The 19,741-nt window shown below is 38.9% G+C and overlaps 1 protein-coding gene across 2 annotated transcripts; it reads right to left on the bottom strand.

Annotated features, from left to right (window-relative positions):
* Nucleotides 1-4,592: 4,592 nt before the first annotated feature.
* LOC114423562 (ABC transporter C family member 3-like) lies at nucleotides 4,593-13,712 on the bottom strand. 2 transcript variants are annotated; one of them, XM_028390373.1, is made up of 10 exons: nucleotides 11,197-13,707; nucleotides 7,841-7,927; nucleotides 7,096-7,746; nucleotides 6,837-7,001; nucleotides 6,424-6,718; nucleotides 6,097-6,311; nucleotides 5,602-5,907; nucleotides 5,425-5,488; nucleotides 4,917-5,156; nucleotides 4,593-4,826 (listed from the first exon to the last, which is right to left on the bottom strand). In XM_028390373.1, exons 1-10 carry the CDS (start codon nucleotides 13,564-13,566, stop codon nucleotides 4,708-4,710), a joined length of 4,512 nt encoding a protein of 1,503 aa, XP_028246174.1. In that variant the 5' UTR covers nucleotides 13,567-13,707; the 3' UTR covers nucleotides 4,593-4,707. The 2 variants fall into 2 exon arrangements, with proteins under 2 accessions (XP_028246174.1, XP_028246175.1); XM_028390374.1 differs by lacking the exons at nucleotides 4,593-4,826; nucleotides 4,917-5,156; nucleotides 5,425-5,488; nucleotides 5,602-5,907; nucleotides 6,097-6,311 and having other exon boundaries at nucleotides 6,461-6,627; nucleotides 11,197-13,712.
* Between the last annotated feature and the right edge of the window lie 6,029 nt (nucleotides 13,713-19,741).

Raw genomic sequence — 19,741 nt, 5'->3', positions numbered from 1 at the left:
AATAAACTTTTGTCTTGAAAAAAAAAGGCCTCTTGGACCGATAGCCATGTTCTAAAAATAGGTACCAAAATTTAAATTTTCCCTTTAATGCAATAAGTCTAAAAATCATTCATTTGAATATTACTCCTCATTAAAATATAATTAAAATAAAGCTTAAATATATTTTTTTTATCCTTAATATATATTCAAATTTTACATTTGATCCCTAATAAATGTATTCTTTGCAATAGATCCCTCTTATTTGAAAAACTTTGTGCGAGGTTCCTGCCATTAAAAGGGATCCATTAATTGTTGATGTGGCCTTTAATTGTACACGCTAGCAAGCTACATGTGATATTATGTCGGATTAAATGTGACATGTAAGCTGATCACGTCGGATAAAATTTTCTACTATGATACTCATGCACAAATTTTTCAGGTTTATAGCCATCATACTATAATGCTACCACTGCATGACAACATGGAATACCTACTATGTCCCAAAATTTATAAGAACAAGAATTATCAATCAAATTGACAAAAAACTTGTCACCATTTAAAGCATGAGTAACCTTCAATTTCTTATGACTAGGATACACAACAGTCTAGTTAAGACTATGTTCAATTTGCCCATCTAGCCTCTTTATAGATTTAGGCATAATTTCACCCTTATATATTCTAACCTTGCCTTTTGTGTAACAAACCCAACCATTAAGTATGACCTAATTCACTCAAACAATGTAATAATTGGTTTCTCCCTTGCTACCAAGATGGTGCTATTGAAATACTCACTTAAATTATTTAACAACATATCACACTTAGAATAATGAGAAAAGCATGCTTACACCATGCATTTTTGTCAACTGTATTCATCAGCCAATCATGTGTTTGTCCATTCACCTCCTTAATTTGGGTCATCTTGTCTTTCCATGCCTCCTCATATGTTGCCTTTGCTGCAACCATCATTAAATCTCTGAGAAGTACGGCTCCACCAAATTTTTTTCTTGAAATTTTGATACAAATGTCTTAAGCAAAATCAGTTCTCATCACCAGTTCCCATTACTTGTAGTGTTTGAACCAATCCCTGAAATAGAGGCAAATAAAAAACATGAAAGTATAGTTAATAAATGAAAAATGTAGATTTAAAAGAATGTAGTGATTCAAATATAACAAACCTTTTGTTAATCACTAATGCATAACCATTTGTTGGCTTCTATGTCTCCAATATCATATATAAGAAGCTCCAAAAACCACTTCCATGAATCCTTTGTTTCATTCTCCACCACAACAAATGCTATAGGCAAGTGTTGATCATTAGGATCTCTACCAACAACAATCAATAGTTGCCTTCCAAACTTACTCTTCAAGTGACACCCATCAAGACCTATTATGGGTCTAAAAGCATGCTTAGAGGCCAATTTATTTCCTTTTAGACACATATAAAATCTCACAAACCTAGGTAGCAACAACCACGATGATCTTTCTAATATAAGTTTGTAGTTGTTCCCTTCACATACACACTCAAGCTCTTCACCATAAGCTTCTAGATAAAAGTACTATCTGATAGCATCCTCATCCACTATTGCTTTAGCAATCATCTTGGTTTTTCAAGCAACAACCAAACTTATGCCGATACCATACTTGAACCTCACAACATCCATTATTTGTGTCAATTTTACATCATCATTGGGCTTCAACTTCTCAGCAGTAATTTTAGACACCCATTTAGAGTTAACATTCTTGTTGTTAAAAAACCTTTCCACAATGATATTTTGGTCTGCTAGTATTAATCCTGTAAATGGAACTCTTGCCAACCTTGTTGCAAAAAATCTCATACCCACATTTGTCTTTTCACTTGGCCTTAGCCCTCACTTTGTCATTTGGTCGAAACACAGCCTGTCTCCCATTTATTATAGAATGCTCAACAATTACTTCTTTAAACCCTTGTAGGCTGCAAAAATCCATACCAATCTTGAACTGGAAATCTTTATTCAATTCTTCTTTCTTGTATCTGACAAACTTATATGTGTCTTCTTTATCAAATTCAGATCCAGCAATGCAAAGCTCTTTAGTCTCATATCCCTTACTCAATTCACCATCTCTTTCTTCTATATTCGGATCACCACCACTAGAGATGGTGGATTTTTTCCTGTGAACGAGTAACCGACAAAGTCATGTTGGCGTGGCATGTTCCACCTCCCATTGTAATATAGTAGGGCATCATGAGTAGGGGTCATAATGGCTTGAAGTAAATTTAATATATCATCTGGTGTACTACCAATGGTCCATAATAACTCAAGCAGGCCAACACACAAAAATTGATGATTACACATTAACATTGTGTTAACATCATCATCATTTTTCAATTGCATACATTGAAAGCGAAATTGGTTACTTGTATCTGTGAATGACTGTCGGTAGTAAATTTCATCCAAATATTGTTTGTCAGTTAGCTGAAGGGTATTGTATATTCTGGTTTTTAGCGTTTCAAAATCACAAGCGTTAGGTACTTGAATGGGTACTGGAGTGGAAGTTTGAATATAAACACCACTATCGTTGTAAATAATCATTCCATTTGGAAAAATAAAACCTAATGTGGAGTTCTCAATCGTCTGACTATTTGTTTCTCCCAAAAATGTCATACTATGTTCTAAAAATTGGGTTGGGAGAGAATGTGTGATTTTTTAGATGGGATGTTACATGAGGTATGATAACACGATGTCTTGGGATTATGAAAGTATGATGAACTGTGAGTAATTGACAAGTTGAGTATGTGCTAAATTGTGAAATCACACGTGTATTGAGATGTTGTGTGCATTGAGTTATGAATTATGAATCATACAATCACACGACTGTAAGACCCTTTAAGGACAATAAGTTAATGTGCGACGAATATTGTGTTGAGATCCACTATAGGAACCCGGTGAGTTAAATCACTTTGAGGTGCGACGAGTTAAAATTATTTTGAGAATAATTGAGGAGTCGTGTGTTTTGTATAGTTCATATATAGAGTCTACGAGTTAAAATGCTTTCTGGGTTGAACCCGAATCAGGAGAGAGAAACCTTAACAGACTCTTCAGAGTCTAAGCCTTGGGGGTAAATACACTCAGTTTGAGTGCTCCTTTAAGCATTTATCGATCTCACATGGTTGAAGTATTCTCGCAAAACGTGAAAATGAATGGTCTCTCTATGATTTTACTTAGTGAGAGTGACATGACTTACTAGTATGTGTTTTGTCTTATCATGTACTTCTAGGCGCCTAATCAAGTTTTTCACTAACATGGTACTACATTACATATAGGATTAAGTCTTAGTGTATCTGTTGCATAACGTCTGTGTAATGATCATTGTGACTTGTTACGTGATGGTGGGTAATGAATTGTGTGAGTGTGAGATGTTGTGTTGTACTTGAGATGTGTTTTTCTGAACACGTGATTAATGTGAAGGTGTGAAATGTGATTTTGTGATTAAATCCTTGGGACAAGTGATGTTACACAATGAGTGGTAAAATGATGTGAATTGTGCTAAGTTGAGCTTGTTATACTTATGTTATATATATGTGCTTTTGTTTATCTCTGCATGTTTAGGAATGTAATAACTTACTCCATATGTGTTGTTTGTGTTTGGATCCTATGATGATATCGAATCTTGTGTTCGTGAGAGCAAATGATTAGATAGATGACTATAAAGAACCTTATGCTAAAGGACGATGAACACTATACTCTGATAGGATATGACATTAGAGCTTAGGATTTTACATTGATTTTATCATATGCTATTTTAAGATATGTAGTTGAACATGATTTATTTTTATATTTCTCATTGAAATTTCAGTTGTAATATCAGCAAGTTTCACCTCTTGAAGTTCTCAAAGTAGTAGTTACCCTTTCGTACATGTCTTCTATAGCTTGAATATAAGCTACACAACCACATGTTTTTTTCTCCGAAGTCTTTCACGATACTCCCCGTGGTGTTCAATCATAAGCATTTTTTCAAGTGAATAAAACTGTAAGTCTCTTTCTTTACTTTAGTAGACCTTGATGGAAAGGTACTAAAGTAAATTGATTCTCCACAATCCTCATTTATTCTCTTAATCTATGTGCGATCACCTTTTCTGATAAATTCATAGTGTGACTCATAAGATATATACCCATGTAGTTGATTAGATCTTTTTTAATATCTCCTTTGTTCTAGAAAATAGGAACCGAAATTTCTCTTCCTCCACTCAACTAACATTTTGTTAGATCTCAAAATCTCATTAAAAAGTTTAGTAAGCCAAATGAAACCTTGTTCGATCTCCAGCACATTTTCAAACTTCAATAGGGATACCATCTGAGCATTTTCTTAAACGACCAAATCGATCATTAATAAAAGTTTTGCTTTTCAAAAATAAAATAAAAGAACCAAAATGAATAATATAAATTAAAAAAAGAGACCAAAACAATAATGTAACCTTTTTTAAAATTTAATATAAAAGAGTAAATTTTACTAGCTCTCGTCCACTTTTTTACTCAGATCATTTTATAGAAATAGGATTAAAAATTGTTGATTTAACATCCATCAATACGCTTCCATGATATGAAGCTAAGCCATAAAGTTTTTTTTTCTAGTTATGATCTGAAGAGTGCAATAGATGTTATTAAATGAAAATAAGACACAGTAATTAGCATTGTAATTTTCCCAAGTTGTTGTCATTCAGCCAAAAAACAGAAAAAAAAAAACGTTAATTTATTTTAGTTGGTCAAAACTGGAATTGGTCCTTGTGGCATACTCTGCAACAAGCCGAGCAAAAGAAGATAACTTGTCCTCTAGCAACCTTGTTGGGGAATCATACTCCTCAATAAGTCCTGCATCCATATGTGCAAAGAAATCCTATATAAAGGTACATAAAGAATTTGAAGTTCAAAGAAGAATGTAATATACCAGCCTATTCTCACCTTGATTAAGTAGTAGAACCATATCACTATCAATGACCGAAGTTATTCTATGTGCAATGGTAATGACTGAGGAATTAGGGAAGTGTTGCCTTAGAGTTTGCTGAATCAAATTATCTGTAGAAGTGTCAACAGATGCTGTAGCTTCATCTAGCACCAAGACCTTACTCTTCTTAAGCAACACCCTACCAAGACAAACCAATTGTCTTTGGCCCATACTCCAATTCTCTCCATTCTCACAAACTGAATCATCCATTTTAACAATAGATTCATTCCAAAAATAGATGTATATATATCAAATTTAATTTTTTATGCACGGTTAGTATCAAGAGTTTTTCATTAACTAATTAGAATCACTCTATATATGACTTTAAAAGTAGTTATTACAAAAGTCAATGATTTTATCATATATGACAATCTGTGATTGGATGTTAACGTAAATTTAATACATTGTCAATGTATTTAAATTAAATTCATTTATATTGATCTTCAATAAATTTAAAAGACAAACCTGAAGAGTCTAGCTTTCCTTCTTTCCTTCTAACTTCATCTCCAAGTTGACACTTATCAAGGGCCTACATAAAACAGTGCCTATGAGTTAGGGAACTGCTAATTTGAGGAAGAACCAAGAAGTCCAGTGTTTTTGATAGAATCTAGTCGCTCTGTGAGACAAATAAAAACAACTTACCTCCCAAATTTGTTCATCTGTGTACTCTTCAAGTGGGTCTAGATTAGTTCTCACAGTACCTTCAAACATGGTTGGATCCTGAGGAATGATACTCAGTCTAGACCTCAAATCATAAAGTCCAATGGAAGAGATGTTGATGCCATCAATCATAATTCTCCCAACAGTAGGCTCGACAATTCGGAACAGTGTTTGTATGAGAGTTGATTTACCACTTCCAGTTCTCCCAACAATTCCAGTTTTCAATCCTCCATGAAATGTGCATGTAAGACCATGCAACACAAATGGCATACGTGGAGTATAACGTACCTTCATCATATGTATATCATAATTATAAACGTAGCACAAAAATCAAGTTCTAGATCTTGCGTACAAGGCACAAAACCTTTCTGTTCAGATGTTAACTTCAAACCATAAAGGATAAAACACCTTGACTCAAATTTTTTAAATAAAAAAAATGAAAAGATAATAAAATGCAAACATAATAACTCCAATAACCTGCAAGTTGTGAATATCAATCCTGCCATATGATGGCCAAGAATCATGTGGCTGGTTTTCCTCTACAACAAGAGGAGGCTCACTAGGAATGGAAGTATACTGAAGTATTCTTTCTACTGATATAATTTTGGTCTCCAAGTTGCAAAGATCCCATATCATCCATGATTGTATGATGTTTAGATTAAGGCCATAGGTTACAGCTAAACCAGCAACACCTTCAATTCAAAAACAAGAAAGAGGAGGTTGGGGGATTATGTTCTAATGCCCCATTATATAAACAGACACACTTTTGACTGGTAAACAAGATACTGGATTTGTGTTTTGTACCTGAATCTATGAATCCCTGTGGAATAGATATCAAGAATATCAAGCAAAAGGCAAATGTCATAGAAGACAGTATATCTAAACGAAAACACAACCATTCCATAGCACCAGCTTTGTTGAACTTGGGGCGAGAATATCCATCCATCATTTTAATATTTGTTTGCTGAAATCTTGGTACCTGATCAAAGCTCCTGATGGTTGATGCACCTGATATTGTTTCAGAAAAGTGTTGAATCACAGGAGCCTTGCATACCCCTACTAAACGGGATAGTTCCCGGGCTGATGGTAAATAATATTGCTGTAGAAGTGTAAGTGTTTAAGATGTCAACTCTTAACATGATAAATAAATTTGGCAAATGATCTTGGCATATTTTAATATCTTATCATCAAAGACAACATGGTACCAGATAAAATACCTGATACCAGATGCTGATTGCTGTAATAGGAATAAAGACAATGAAAACCTGCCATGCAACTTGAGACATCACCACTATAATTCCGAGAAGATGGATCACAGAGGAAGCCAATGCTCCAGTTTGAAGAGGAATGTCTATATCCACTGCACTTTGGTCAGTAGAAGCCTATAATCGAACATAGAAATGATTTTTCCATAAAAAAAATGTTACTACTTAAAAACAAAAAATTAAATAATGTTATATCCATAGTTCCACATACCCTATTAAGGATTCTCCCACTTGGAGTGGAATCAAAAAATGACATTGGAGCACGGAAAATGCGGATATGCATGTTGTTGAAGACTAAAGTAGCTGTCTTATAACCAGCTGTGGCTACAAGTGTTGCTCTTGCAAGGACACAAACAGAACTTCCTATGGCCAAAGCTACATAGACAACTATAAGCTTACTTCCTCCAACAGGTGGCTCAACATTAGTTGAGATAGGAGTTGCCCAAGCCATCCAATAATTGCTTCCAATTTGAAGAAGTTGAAACAAAATTTCAGCCAACAATATGAGTGGTACAAGTGCTCCTCCATATGCTGCTGTGATATATTTCCAATAAACTGAAAAGCCAACTTTACCTTTCTCCCTTTCTTCTTCTTGAACAAGTTGGCCTTTTGGACCACATTTGTCATCTTTTACACCATTTTGCACATCTTTCTTCACTTCTTTTTCTTCAGCTCCATGAGAAAGAGAGACACTTATATCCTGTTGTGATGTACTTATTTTATCAGATTCCTTCCCTCTATCTAATGAATCAAGTGCAGACAAAGCTTCTTTATGAGCACCAACAAGTTCCATAAAATCAGTGCCTGAGTTGAGTAGATCATTATATTTTCCACATTGAGTAATCTTCCCATCTTTCAAGACCTAACATCAAGGCATAATTTAATAAAAAATTTGTATGAAGAGAACAAACAAACTATATTTGAATAATGACAATGGAACTCTGATAATTGCTCACCAAAATAAGGTCAGCAGCGGGTAAGAACTCTACTTGATGGGTGACATAAACCACAGTCTTTGAACTCAAAAGGTCCAATAAGCATTCCTGTCAGATACAGAAAATGAAAAGGCTCACTTACCGAATACTGATACTGTTGTGATCAGGGAAGCATACAAGCAGTTCTAGAATTCGAGGTCTAGGGCCTCCAGAGCAAGGTAAGAGAGAAAGGAAAATTTGTATTATTTTTGCATATCCATTAGAATTACATTCAGTGTCTATTTATAAGTGTTCTGTGATTATTCTAGAGAATACAATTCTAACGGATTTTGGCATTGTGTGTATGCCTAGGAGGAATTGAAAATTGCACTGCACTACTAGCAGGGGACATCTTCTAACGGCCCAGGGAATCTTGGATTGGGATTGCTTCTAGAACCTGACTGACCTGGCTGCAAGCTCAGCTTCATTTTGCTATGTAATCATCCAGGTATCTTGGCCTATTGATTCTCCTTTTTGCCCCTGGTCCTTCTTCTTCATTTTGTTCTGTTCTTGATTCTGAGTTTCGCTCTGTGATTGCTGGTTCTGAGTTCATAACAGATACAATGATGATGCTACCAGAGTTGAACGGTATCACCTCATTTTTCATAAAATAAATTCAAATTTTTTTTTATATATAAATAAATAAAATTTTTAAGAAAATAATAAGATTTTTATAATTAAATAAATTAGAAAAAAAGATTTATTAATTAAAATAATAGTTTGAAAAAAAATATTTTATTTGATAGGAAATAAAATAGAGTTCTTTTTTTATAAAACAAATAAATAAATAAATAGAGTAAATAATAGACTGATAGTACCCTACCTATAAATAGAGATATATTAGGTCAATTTTCTAATGATATCTCTACGCCTTGTCTCTATCAAATTCATTTTCTTTCTCCCTTCCCAAAATTTTCTTTTTTTTCCTGCATACACTCAAACATGTTTCAGTAAAATGATGACTCGAACTCGTTAACCGTTGGATCGTCATGAAATTTGAACAAGAGGTTTGGAACTTATTTCCTCACATTCCCACTGTTGAGATTTTTGTGGTGGAAGAAATGACCCTCGCACTGAGTTTTCTCTTTTCCCACATACACCCAAACTTGTCCCAGAAAAACTACGATCCCGGACTCGTTAACCATTGGATCGTTGTGAAAGTTGGACACCACAAACTTATTTTCGCATAGTCTCATCGTTGGGATTTGCGAAATAATGTTCTTGCAGAGAGAAATTAGTCTCGCACATATATTGACACTGATATGGAGGCTACAATCTCTTCCATTTCTCTTTGACGCTTCAAAATCCTAACAAAGCAAACTGGGGAAAAGCTGAGGAATCTTAGGAAATTGTTAGAGAAGCCGCTATCACTATCGAACTACACACGTGAGCCCGCTTAGAGTTAATGATGAGTTTATCGCAATTGGGGTTAGAATGAACATGAGTAGGGATCCTCAAAGGATTAAATTGGGGTTTATTAAATTATAATTTTTCTTTACGATTATACAATATTGTTGTGTTTGACGGACCAATTGATGTCCTCATGTCAATTGTTAGATAAACTTGAGTGCTCTTGGTGTTTTCGTATTTTTGACTTATGATTTTGATTCATTGATTTTAATATGATTGTATGGAATTGTTTGAATGGTTTTACTCCCCATGTTGTGAGAATCATTTTGTATAAATTGTTATATTGAGATTATGAAATGGTGATTCAAATGGTGAGTATGTGACAAATTGAACCTGTGATGAATGGTGAGATAAATGTGTATTGAGTTGTGAGCTATAAATTGTGCAATCATACAATTGTAAGACCCTTTAAGGGCGACGAGTTTTTGCGTGACGAGTATTGTGATGGGATCCATTATGGGAACCCGACAAGTTGAATAACTATGAGGCGCAACGAGTTAAAATGATTTTGAAAACAATTGAGTAATTGTATGTATTGCATAGTTCATAGGTAAAGTGTATATGATTCATGAGGTGTGATAACATGCTAGTTTGAAATTATACCATTGTGATTGAGACCGAGTGTATGTGATAAATTGATTATGTATATATTGACTTGCAATATATATATGTGCATTGAGATGTTGTGTGCATTGAGTTGTGAGCTATGAATCGTACAATCACACGATTATAAGACCCTTTAAGGGTGACAGGTTTATGTGTGACGAGTATTGTGATGGGAACCACTGTGGGGACCCGACGAGTTTAATCACAAGCGCGACAAGATAAAATTATTTTGAGAACAATTGAGAAGTCGTGTGTTTTGTACAATTCATGGATAAAGTCTGTGTGCTAAAATGTTTTTTGGGTTGAACCTGAATCAAGAGGGAGAGGCCCTAACAGACTCTTTGGAGTGTAGGCCTTAGGGGTAAATACACCTGGTTTGAGTGCTCCTTTAAGTCTGTGTCGATCCCACATGGTTGGAGCATTCTCCCAAAACAGCATGACCCTGACTGGTCTCCCTATGATTTTACATAGTAAGAGTGACCTGACTTATTAGTGTGTGGTTTGTCTTGTCATGTATTCCTAGGCGCCCGACGAGGTTTTTTACTGACATGGTACCACATTGCATATAAGATTGAGTCTTAGTGTATCTGTTGCATAATGCTTGTGTATTGATCAATATTGATTGGTTTAGTGATATCGTATTTTGATCCTTGAGTACGTGAATGAAGTGAAAATGAATGAGACATGTTGTGTTGTGATGTGATGTGACGCGACAAAGTGGTGGAATGACGTGAGCTATGTTTGAGTAAGTTGTATCTCATTTATATGATATGTATATCTATGTTGTCTCGTTTCTCTCTATTAGTTAGGAATGTGATAACTCACTCCCGGTGTGTTATTTGTGTTTGAATCTTGTTATGATCTCGAACTTTGTGTTCGTGGGAGCAGATGATAGTGACTATGGAAAACCTTATGTTAGAGGACGCGGGAACACAATATTTTGGTAGGATGTGACATTGGGGTATATGTTTCTATATTAATTGCATGAAGTCTTGGACGATCTTGTTTTGAGCCGAGATGATTTTATTATTTATTTTGATAATTTTTATTATGAGGTTAGAAAAGTTAATGTGAGTCTTTTACCTTTTTGAAATGCTTTTATTTTAATGTGTTTTAAAATTTTTAAATTAATTTTGATTTCTTATTCATTTTATTATTAGTACACATATATGTGTGGGGGTAAAGGGTGACACAGGAACTACATTTTTCACAAATGTTTGAGACAGTTTGTAGTTTGTAAAACATACAAAGAAATTAAATTTAATAGATTAATAGCATAGTCTATCTTGCAAATTATAAGATGCAGCAGAAAATTGAGTTACCTTAAAAAGATGAGATCCTGTATGAGCATCCACAGCACTAAACACATCATCAAATAGATATATATCAGCATCATGGTATAGAGCACGAGCAATTTGTATTCTTTGCTTCTGTCCACCACTCAAATTTATCCCCCTCTCTCCTATAATAGTCTGATCTCCAAATGATAAAATATCTAGATCCTTCTTTAGGCAACAAGCTTCAAGGACCTTCTCATACCTTTCCCTTTCCATATCCTTGCCAAACAATATATTATCCTCTTTGGTGCTACTTTGTATCCATGGTGACTGAGCTACATAGGCCTTTGTTCCACACACCTTTAGGATCCCTGATTTCTTTGGTACTTCTCCCAATATACAAGAAAGTAAAGTAGACTTGCCTGATCCAAAAGTACCACAAACTGCAACCCTCATGCCATGAAAAACTCTTAGATTTATGTTTTGCAATGTTGTATTAGGGGAAAATGAATCCCAAGAGAAATTCCCATCAACCACTTCAATTGCTATATCAGAACTACCCGGCGGAAGCTTCTTCACAACATCAGATAGCATCTCATCGAGACGAAGGAAAGATGCAATCCTGTCAAGAGAAACCTTAGTTTGTGCCATCATTGAAATTGTCTCTGGAAGATTATAAATGGGTTCTTGGAGAATCTGGAATGTTGCAAGTGTAGACAAGATCTTCCCTGATTCAAGGGTGATCCCAATGACCATACAAGTACAAAAAGTAACCACTGATACAAATGCTGGGGCACACCAAAATATAGATATGATCAAGACTAAAGTGTATATAACTTTTTTTAAACAGCCTTGTTCGATCTTTCTGAGTTCAGTTATCTTAGACAAAAACTTCATTTCCCATCCTTGCAGTTTGAGAATCCTCATGTTCCTCAAAATCTCAGATGTCGCTTTCATTCTTTCATCTCTTGACTCCATCAACTTGTTGTGAAACTTCTCTTGGGTTGAACCCAAGGGAATGTTTGCCCACATTACAATGAGAATTGCAACAAAACCAGCAATTGAAGCAAGCCCAAGATTTTTATATAAAACCAACAAGCCTACTAAAACCTGTAGGACTACTAACCACAGATCATGTAGGTGCCAACTGAACTCACCAACTCTTTCTGCATCAACACTCATGAAGTTGATTATTTCCCCTGTGGTCTGTCCTTGCTTTGATTGGCATGATAGGTTCAAAGCTTTATTATATATGATTGTCACAAGCAGTGCTTGCATTCGTATTCCAACCTGCTGCAACCTAAAGAACCAGTGCCTCTTTGTCAGGCACTCCACAAGCTTTGCCACACAAAATGCAGACACCAAAACAAGGCCCTCTTTTTCAAATTGTCGTTTTCCATTAAGGTATTGAACAAAACAATCAATGAGATAGGGACCGACAAAAGTCGCCAATGTGTTTACCAGTGCAAGGATAGCTGTGAAAATAATCTCTTTCCAGGTTGAGAATACTAATGACTTCACTAACTTAAGTGTGGTTAATGTGTTAGTTGCTCCACAATATGCCTCAAGCTTATCACTAAAAATTGGAAATGCTCCAATTAAACTGTCTCTTTTGTCAAGTTGGGGGACATCCTCAAGGTCCAAACTCTTCTTCTTGCCACCAGCAATCAGAGGACTAACCCAAGAGAAGGTAAGAATGCAGAAAATTCCAGCATAAGAGTAAGGGGTAACAGTGTCACCCCCGTTGGTTTCATTAGTCCCAAACACATCATTATCATTTGAATCACCATTCAAAAGAGATTCTTGTAGAGTACTATTTCTCACTCCACCCTCAAATTTTACAAAAAAACCCAAGTAACAGAAGAATAAACCCACACAAACAGAGGAAACATCAGAACCTAAGCACTGAATAGGCAAAGCAGCATGCTTTTCATAGAGAACAATGTTCACTATAAAGCAATAGCCAGAAACAAAGAGGTAGAGGACACACCAACCTCTGAAGAAGAATGGCAATCTTCTTTCCCTTGAAATGAAGAGCTCATCGTGCAAGCAAACACCACCAACACCCCAAGCAACCACTTTGAGCACTAAATCCAAAAGGGTCACAAGCTTTTCTTGTGACAAACCTTTTCTATACCAACAAAAGTAATTAAACAAAAAGAGTAGAAGGTTGAATGCAGAAACAACCAGAGAACAAAGCCTTGTCCTTGGAAACAAGGTGTTATTAATTTTCTCTTTGGAACTTTCTCTGGCTCCAACTGTGACTTTCTTCCACACCAGTGACACTAAAAGCGCCACTAACAACAGTAGATGAAGGAAACCAGATAAGCCATGCATGAAAATTGGCTTCACGAAAAATGTCAGAAAACTACTGCCAAAGTGTCTAAGAAAATGGAGTGATAAGACAAACGACATAATATACTTTAACAGTTGAACTTGGAATGAATAACAACAACGTATTTGAGTTTGTTGTGGAACCTAAAAAAGAATTCTACTTATATAAGAATAAAAAGGAAGTTACTGTCAAAGAATGAAAAAAAAACATGGAAGAGAGGGAAACATGGTTACGTAGAGCAAGACTGGATAAAAAGTGGAGGGTGAGTGTTACGAATACAGGATCTAAGAACATGTCAACAGAAGCAGAACATGAGAGTAACATAGCAAAACAGGAGGTGCAGACAGAAGTAAGGCCCAAAAGGAAAATTGTTAAGCCTTCTCACCTGAATGACTACGTCTGAGAAGTATCCTTGCAGCAGTAGGGACCCTTCGAATTAGGAATATCCTTGCTTTCACGTTGTTCACCTTTAGAGGAGACAACAATAACAAATTCTGTTATCCCAAATATTCTAGAATGAAATTCTGTTAGAGGGAAGCTATATATATATGTAAATAAACAAAGCAAGGGGATATATGAGAAAATACTTATCAGACCTTCTTTTAGTCTCTCTCTGCATCTTCTTCTTTCTGGAGGTTCTGGGCCTCTAATTCCCAGTACACGGGTGCTCTAACATTGGTGCTCTCGTTGCATACCACCATGTCTGAGTCCCACAATGGTGCTTCTCACCCTCACCTTGATGATGTCTTGACCCGTCTCGGAGATACAATGCATTCCATGACCCTCAAGATGGACGAGCTCCTCACACGTTTCACTCCGCCCAACCCAGCCCCAAACCCACCCCCTTTCCATTCCACAGCCGCTCCTGCAACCACACACAAGCTCAAATTAGAGGTGCCACGGTTCGATGGCACAGATCCTCTTGGTTGGATCTTCAAGATCAACCAATATTTTGCTTACCACGGGACACCGGAGCACGATCGACTCATGATTGCCTCCTTCTATATGGAGGGGCGCGCGCTCGCCTGGTTCCAGTACATGAGCAGCAACGCTCAATTTACTTCGTGGCCTTCATTCCTGCAAGCTTTACAGAATCGATTCGCACCAGCACAATATGAAGATCCCACTGGGACTTTGTTTAAACTCACACAAACAGGGTCAGTAGCTGATTACCTCTCAGAATTTGAAGAACTTGCCAATCGGGTTTTTGGCTTACCCGCACCCTTCCTTCTGACATGCTTCGTCTCGGGCTTGCGTCCTGAGCTTCGTCGCGAAGTCCAAATCCAGCAACCTCTGACCCTCGCGCAGGCTGCCGCTCTCGCTCGAATTCACGAAGAGAAGCTCGCCGATAATCGCCCACACCAACCCCCACCTCCGCAGCGTTCCCGTCCCCCTCCTCGGATTCCTCCGTCGCCTCGCCAACCCACCTTACTGCCTTCCCCACCTCGACCCCCTCCGACCACCGTCAAGCGCCTAACACCGGAAGAAATAGCCTCACGCCGGGAGCGTGGGCTATGCTTCACATGTGACAAAAGGTACCACAGAGGGCACCGCTGCCCCTCTAGGGTTTTCCTTCTCGTCACAGATGAAGACGACCCTACTTCCCCTAATATAGAACCCAGTGACCCGTTACCCGACCCATATCCTAATATCGACCCGAACCCGGCCCACTCAGCCCAAATTAGCCTAAACTCTCTTTCAGGCGCCTTGGCTCTGGAGACACTCCGTCTCACGGCCTCCGTTGCCGGTACTCCCGTCCTCCTCCTTGTGGACGGAGGCAGTACCCATAACTTCATTCAACCTCAGCTCGTGACCTCCCTGTCCCTTCCTTGTCGCCCTACACCCAATCCATTACGCGTGATGGTGGGGAATGGTGATTATTTGGAGTGTACTCAACTCTGTGAAGCTGTCCCTCTGACAATTCAGGACCATTGTTTTACCATCGACCTTCATGTGCTTCCAGTTTCCGGCATCAACATCGTACTTGGTGTTCACTGGCTCAGGACTTTGGGGCCTGTCCTCACGGACTACACCTCTTTGTCCATGCAATTTTTCCACCAAGGTCGTTTAGTGGAATTAAAGGGTCAAAACGACACTTCCCTGGGTCTTTTAACTCCACAGCAGCTTCGTCGTCTCTCACGCCGACACGATGACCTTTCTTATTATCATATTGTGGTCTTTCCCAAAGGGGCCCACCCACCGCTAAGCCCTGATGTTCCTGACACGATCCAGGCCCTCCTCCACAAGTATGCAACATTATTTGATCACCCACATACTCTTCCACCGACACACTCCACTGACCATCATATTCACTTGATCCCCAATGCTTCTCCGGTCAACGTCCGGCCTTATCGCTACCCTCATTACCAGAAGCGGGAAATTGAGATCCAGGTGGACGCACTGTTGCAACAGGGGCTCATACAACCCAGTACGAGCCCCTTCTCCACTCCGGTCTTACTAGTCCGCAAGCAAGATGGTTCCTGGCGCCTCTGTGTGGATTACCGAGCCCTCAACGCCGTCACGGTGCGCGACAGATTCCCAATCCCCACAATTGACGAGCTCCTGGATGAGTTAGGCGGTGCTCAATACTTTTCGAAGCTCGATTTGCTTCAAGGCTACCACCAAATCAGGATGAACAGCGACGACATACCCAAAACGGCATTTCGAACACATCACGGACACTTTGAGTTTAAGGTGATGCCGTTCGGACTTTGCAACGCACCGTCCTCTTTTCAGGCCACCATGAACCTCATTTTCCGGCCGTATCTCCGCCACTTCATAATCGTCTTCTTTGATGACATTTTAATATACAGTGCTACTCTTGAAGCGCATTTGACCCACTTAGAGGTTACTTTTCAGGTGTTACTTGCTCATCAATTCGTTTTAAAATTGTCCAAGTGTTTCTTTGCGCAGCTACAGGTTGAATACCTGGGTCACTTAGTTTCTCGACGAGGGGTGGAGCCGGTGCCATCCAAGATCGTCGTCATCCATCAATGGCCACAACCTCGATCGGTGAAAGCTGTGAGAAGTTTCCTGGGGTTCGCGGGCTTCTATAGAAGATTTATCAGGGGGTATGCTACAATCGCCGCCCCCATGGTCAAAATAACCACTGTTGACCCATTCGTGTGGACTCCTCAAGCCCAATTAGCTTTTGCACAATTGAAACAGGCCCTATCTTCAACACCAGTGCTTACCTTGCCGGATTTCAAATTGCCATTTGTGGTGGAGACAGACGCCTCAGGCATTGGTATGGGGGCTGTCCTTTCGCAGGGGGGCCATCCCATCGCATTTCACAGCAAGCCTTTTCCCCCAAAGCTTCTCGGCGCCTCTACTTATGTGAGAGAACTCTTCGCAATTACCTCTGCTGTTAAGAAATGGAGACAGTATCTCCTTGGCCGGCGATTCACCATCCTCACCGATCATCGGAGTCTCAAGGAGCTCCTCACCCAAGTGGTCCAGACGCCGGAGCAACATATGTACCTCGCGCGTCTCATGGGCTTCGACTATCAGATACAATATCGAGCTGGTATTCACAACCAGGCAGCTGACGCGCTGTCTCGACTGCCGGAAACGGAAGCTTCCTTATCCATGGTGCTCTCAGTCCCTTCTTTGACATTTCTGGAAGAGCTCCGCCGACAACTTCACACGCACCCAGAATATGCTCAGCAACTTCAAGCTATACAAGATGAACCTGATCAGCACCCAAGATTCTCTGTTTCCAATAATCTGGTGCTTCACTCCGGTCGCATTTGGCTCCCTCGCAATATCCCAATCATTTCCACTCTGCTCACTGAATTCCATGCCACTCCGACTGGGGGTCACGCCAGCATTGTAAAAACAGCTTCGAGAGTTGCAGAGAACTTCTATTGGACAGGTCTCAGGGACGATGTCAAACGTTTTGTGACAAACTGCGTTGACTGCCAGGTCACCAAATACGAAACTCAGAAGGTGGCTGGACTCCTTTGTCCGTTGCCGGTGCCATCTCGTCCCTGGGAGGACCTCTCCTTGGACTTCATTGTTGGGTTACCGGCGTACCAGGGACATACTACGATCCTTGTTGTAGTGGATCGTTTTTCTAAAGGCGTTCATTTGGGTACCCTGCCGACGGCCCACACGGCCCACATGGTGGCCACCCTGTTCATCAACATCGTTGTTAAACTTCATGGAATTCCCAAAAGTCTCGTTTCAGACCGAGATCCTTTATTCGTAAGCAAGTTCTGGCGTGAATTGTTCAAAGCTAGTGGCACCCAACTCAGAATGAGTTCAGCTTACCATCCACAGAGTGATGGCCAAACTGAAGCTCTAAACCGTGTCATTGAACAATATTTGCGCGCATTCTTCCACCGCCGACCGGGATTATGGGGGAAATTCTTACCATGGGTTGAATGGTCCCATAACAGTTCTTGGAACGCGAGCACTGGTAGCACACCTTATGAAATAACCTTCGGCCGAAAACCCTTCACTTTTCCGGCCTACATTACGGGTTCATCCAATCTCGATGCTGTGGACCAAATGATGATCGACCGTGATGAGACTTTTCAACTCATACGCAGGAAGCTCCTCAAGGCCCAGGCGACAATGAAGAAGCACGCAGACGTTCACCGTCGTGAGGTCACTTATAAGGAGGGTGACTGGGTTCTCTTGAAGCTCAAACCACATCGACAATCCACCGCGAAAGGGTCTCCAAACACTACTGGCAAGCTGAACAAGAGATTTTTTGGGCCTTTTCAGGTTCTGCAACGCATTGGTCCAGTTGCATACAAGTTGCAATTACCGGAGAACTCGAAGATACATCCGGTGTTTCATTGCTCCATGATGAAGCCATTTCACGGACCTCCTGCTCAACTGCCCACGCTAGAGTCCCTTGCAGATTCTGATGAAGACTCCTCAGTCGTGCGTCCATTGGCCATCCTCGATTATTGTCGCGCTTCCCAGAATGCACCGTGGCAAGTTCTGGTACAATGGCGTGGTCTCTCCCCTGATGATGCTTCGTGGGAAGATTGGCTGACTCTATGTAACACGTACCACCTTGAGGACAAGGTGGTCTTTCAAGGGGTGAAGGATGTTACGAATACAGGATCTAAGAACATGTCAACAGAAGCAGAACATGAGAGTAACATAGCAAAACAGGAGGTGCAGACAGAAGTAAGGCCCAAAAGGAAAATTGTTAAGCCTTCTCACCTGAATGACTACGTCTGAGAAGTATCCTTGCAGCAGTAGGGACCCTTCGAATTAGGAATATCCTTGCTTTCACGTTGTTCACCTTTAGAGGAGACAACAATAACAAATTCTGTTATCCCAAATATTCTAGAATGAAATTCTGTTAGAGGGAAGCTATATATATATGTAAATAAACAAAGCAAGGGGATATATGAGAAAATACTTATCAGACCTTCTTTTAGTCTCTCTCTGCATCTTCTTCTTTCTGGAGATTCTGGGCCTCTAATTTCCAGTACACGGGTGCTCTAACAGTGAGTATGAAGGAGACATCAAGAAAATGAGAGAAAATGGAAGCTACATTTTTCAAGGAAAAAGGGTGAGATCGGAATGTGATTAAGAAAATATCTGAAACGGTGAGTTAGTCAACATTTTTGTCTGATTCTTGCTACCTATTTCTTCTTTCTCACTACAATATACAATTTGCTTTGGCCTTTACCCTTCTTAATTGAGTCCTAGTTAGCTGAAGTCTTGATCAGGTTTGTTCCTATTTTTCAGGAATAGTTAATGATTCTGCTTCACATTTATTGACATTAAAAAGCATAACCTGTTTACCAATAGAAGTGGGGTAAATTTTTTAAATAATAATAAAGAAGTATTGTTTCGGATGTTTCGGATCTGATTCACATGGGAAAAAGAATTCCCTATAGTTTTTTTTTTCTAGTAACCAATATCTTTTTTTTTTTTGACAGAAACAAGCTCAAATCTTGTCATTATGAATTATTCCAATAATACAACTTGGACTATGTTTGACAACACTAACTGAAAATTTAATTAATAGCTGAAAGCTCAAAGCTGAAAAGTTAACGTATTAGTACTACTTGATAATAGATATAAGGACTAGCTTGATTGAGTGCTGCTCTAGCTAAACTATGAACAATGCTATTAGCTTGTCTCTTTACAAAATTTATAGAAAAGTTTGGATATATAATGAGATAGAATATCTCTGCAATTACTTATTATACAGCCCACTTCTGAAATATCATCGATGCCTCCTGCAAGTTTTTGGGGCACTAGTTTACTGTCTTTCTCAAAAAT

This window comes from Glycine soja, chromosome 8, assembly GCF_004193775.1.
Source record: "Glycine soja cultivar W05 chromosome 8, ASM419377v2, whole genome shotgun sequence".
Taxonomy (NCBI): domain Eukaryota; kingdom Viridiplantae; phylum Streptophyta; class Magnoliopsida; order Fabales; family Fabaceae; genus Glycine; species Glycine soja.
The sequence above is the reverse complement of the archived record's forward strand: the minus strand, read 5'-3'. Positions and strand labels throughout refer to the sequence as shown.

Coding starts and splice junctions, on each gene's coding strand:
- LOC114423562 (XM_028390373.1), bottom strand. CDS start 13,566: ATGTCGTTTGTCTTATCACTCCATTTTCTTAGACACTTTGGCAGTAGT. Junction 7,002..7,095: donor GTGGGAGAATCCTTAATAGG/GTATGTGGAACT, acceptor GTTCGATTATAG/GCTTCTACTGACCAAAGTGC. Junction 6,719..6,836: donor CAATCAGCATCTGGTATCAG/GTATTTTATCTG, acceptor ACACTTCTACAG/CAATATTATTTACCATCAGC.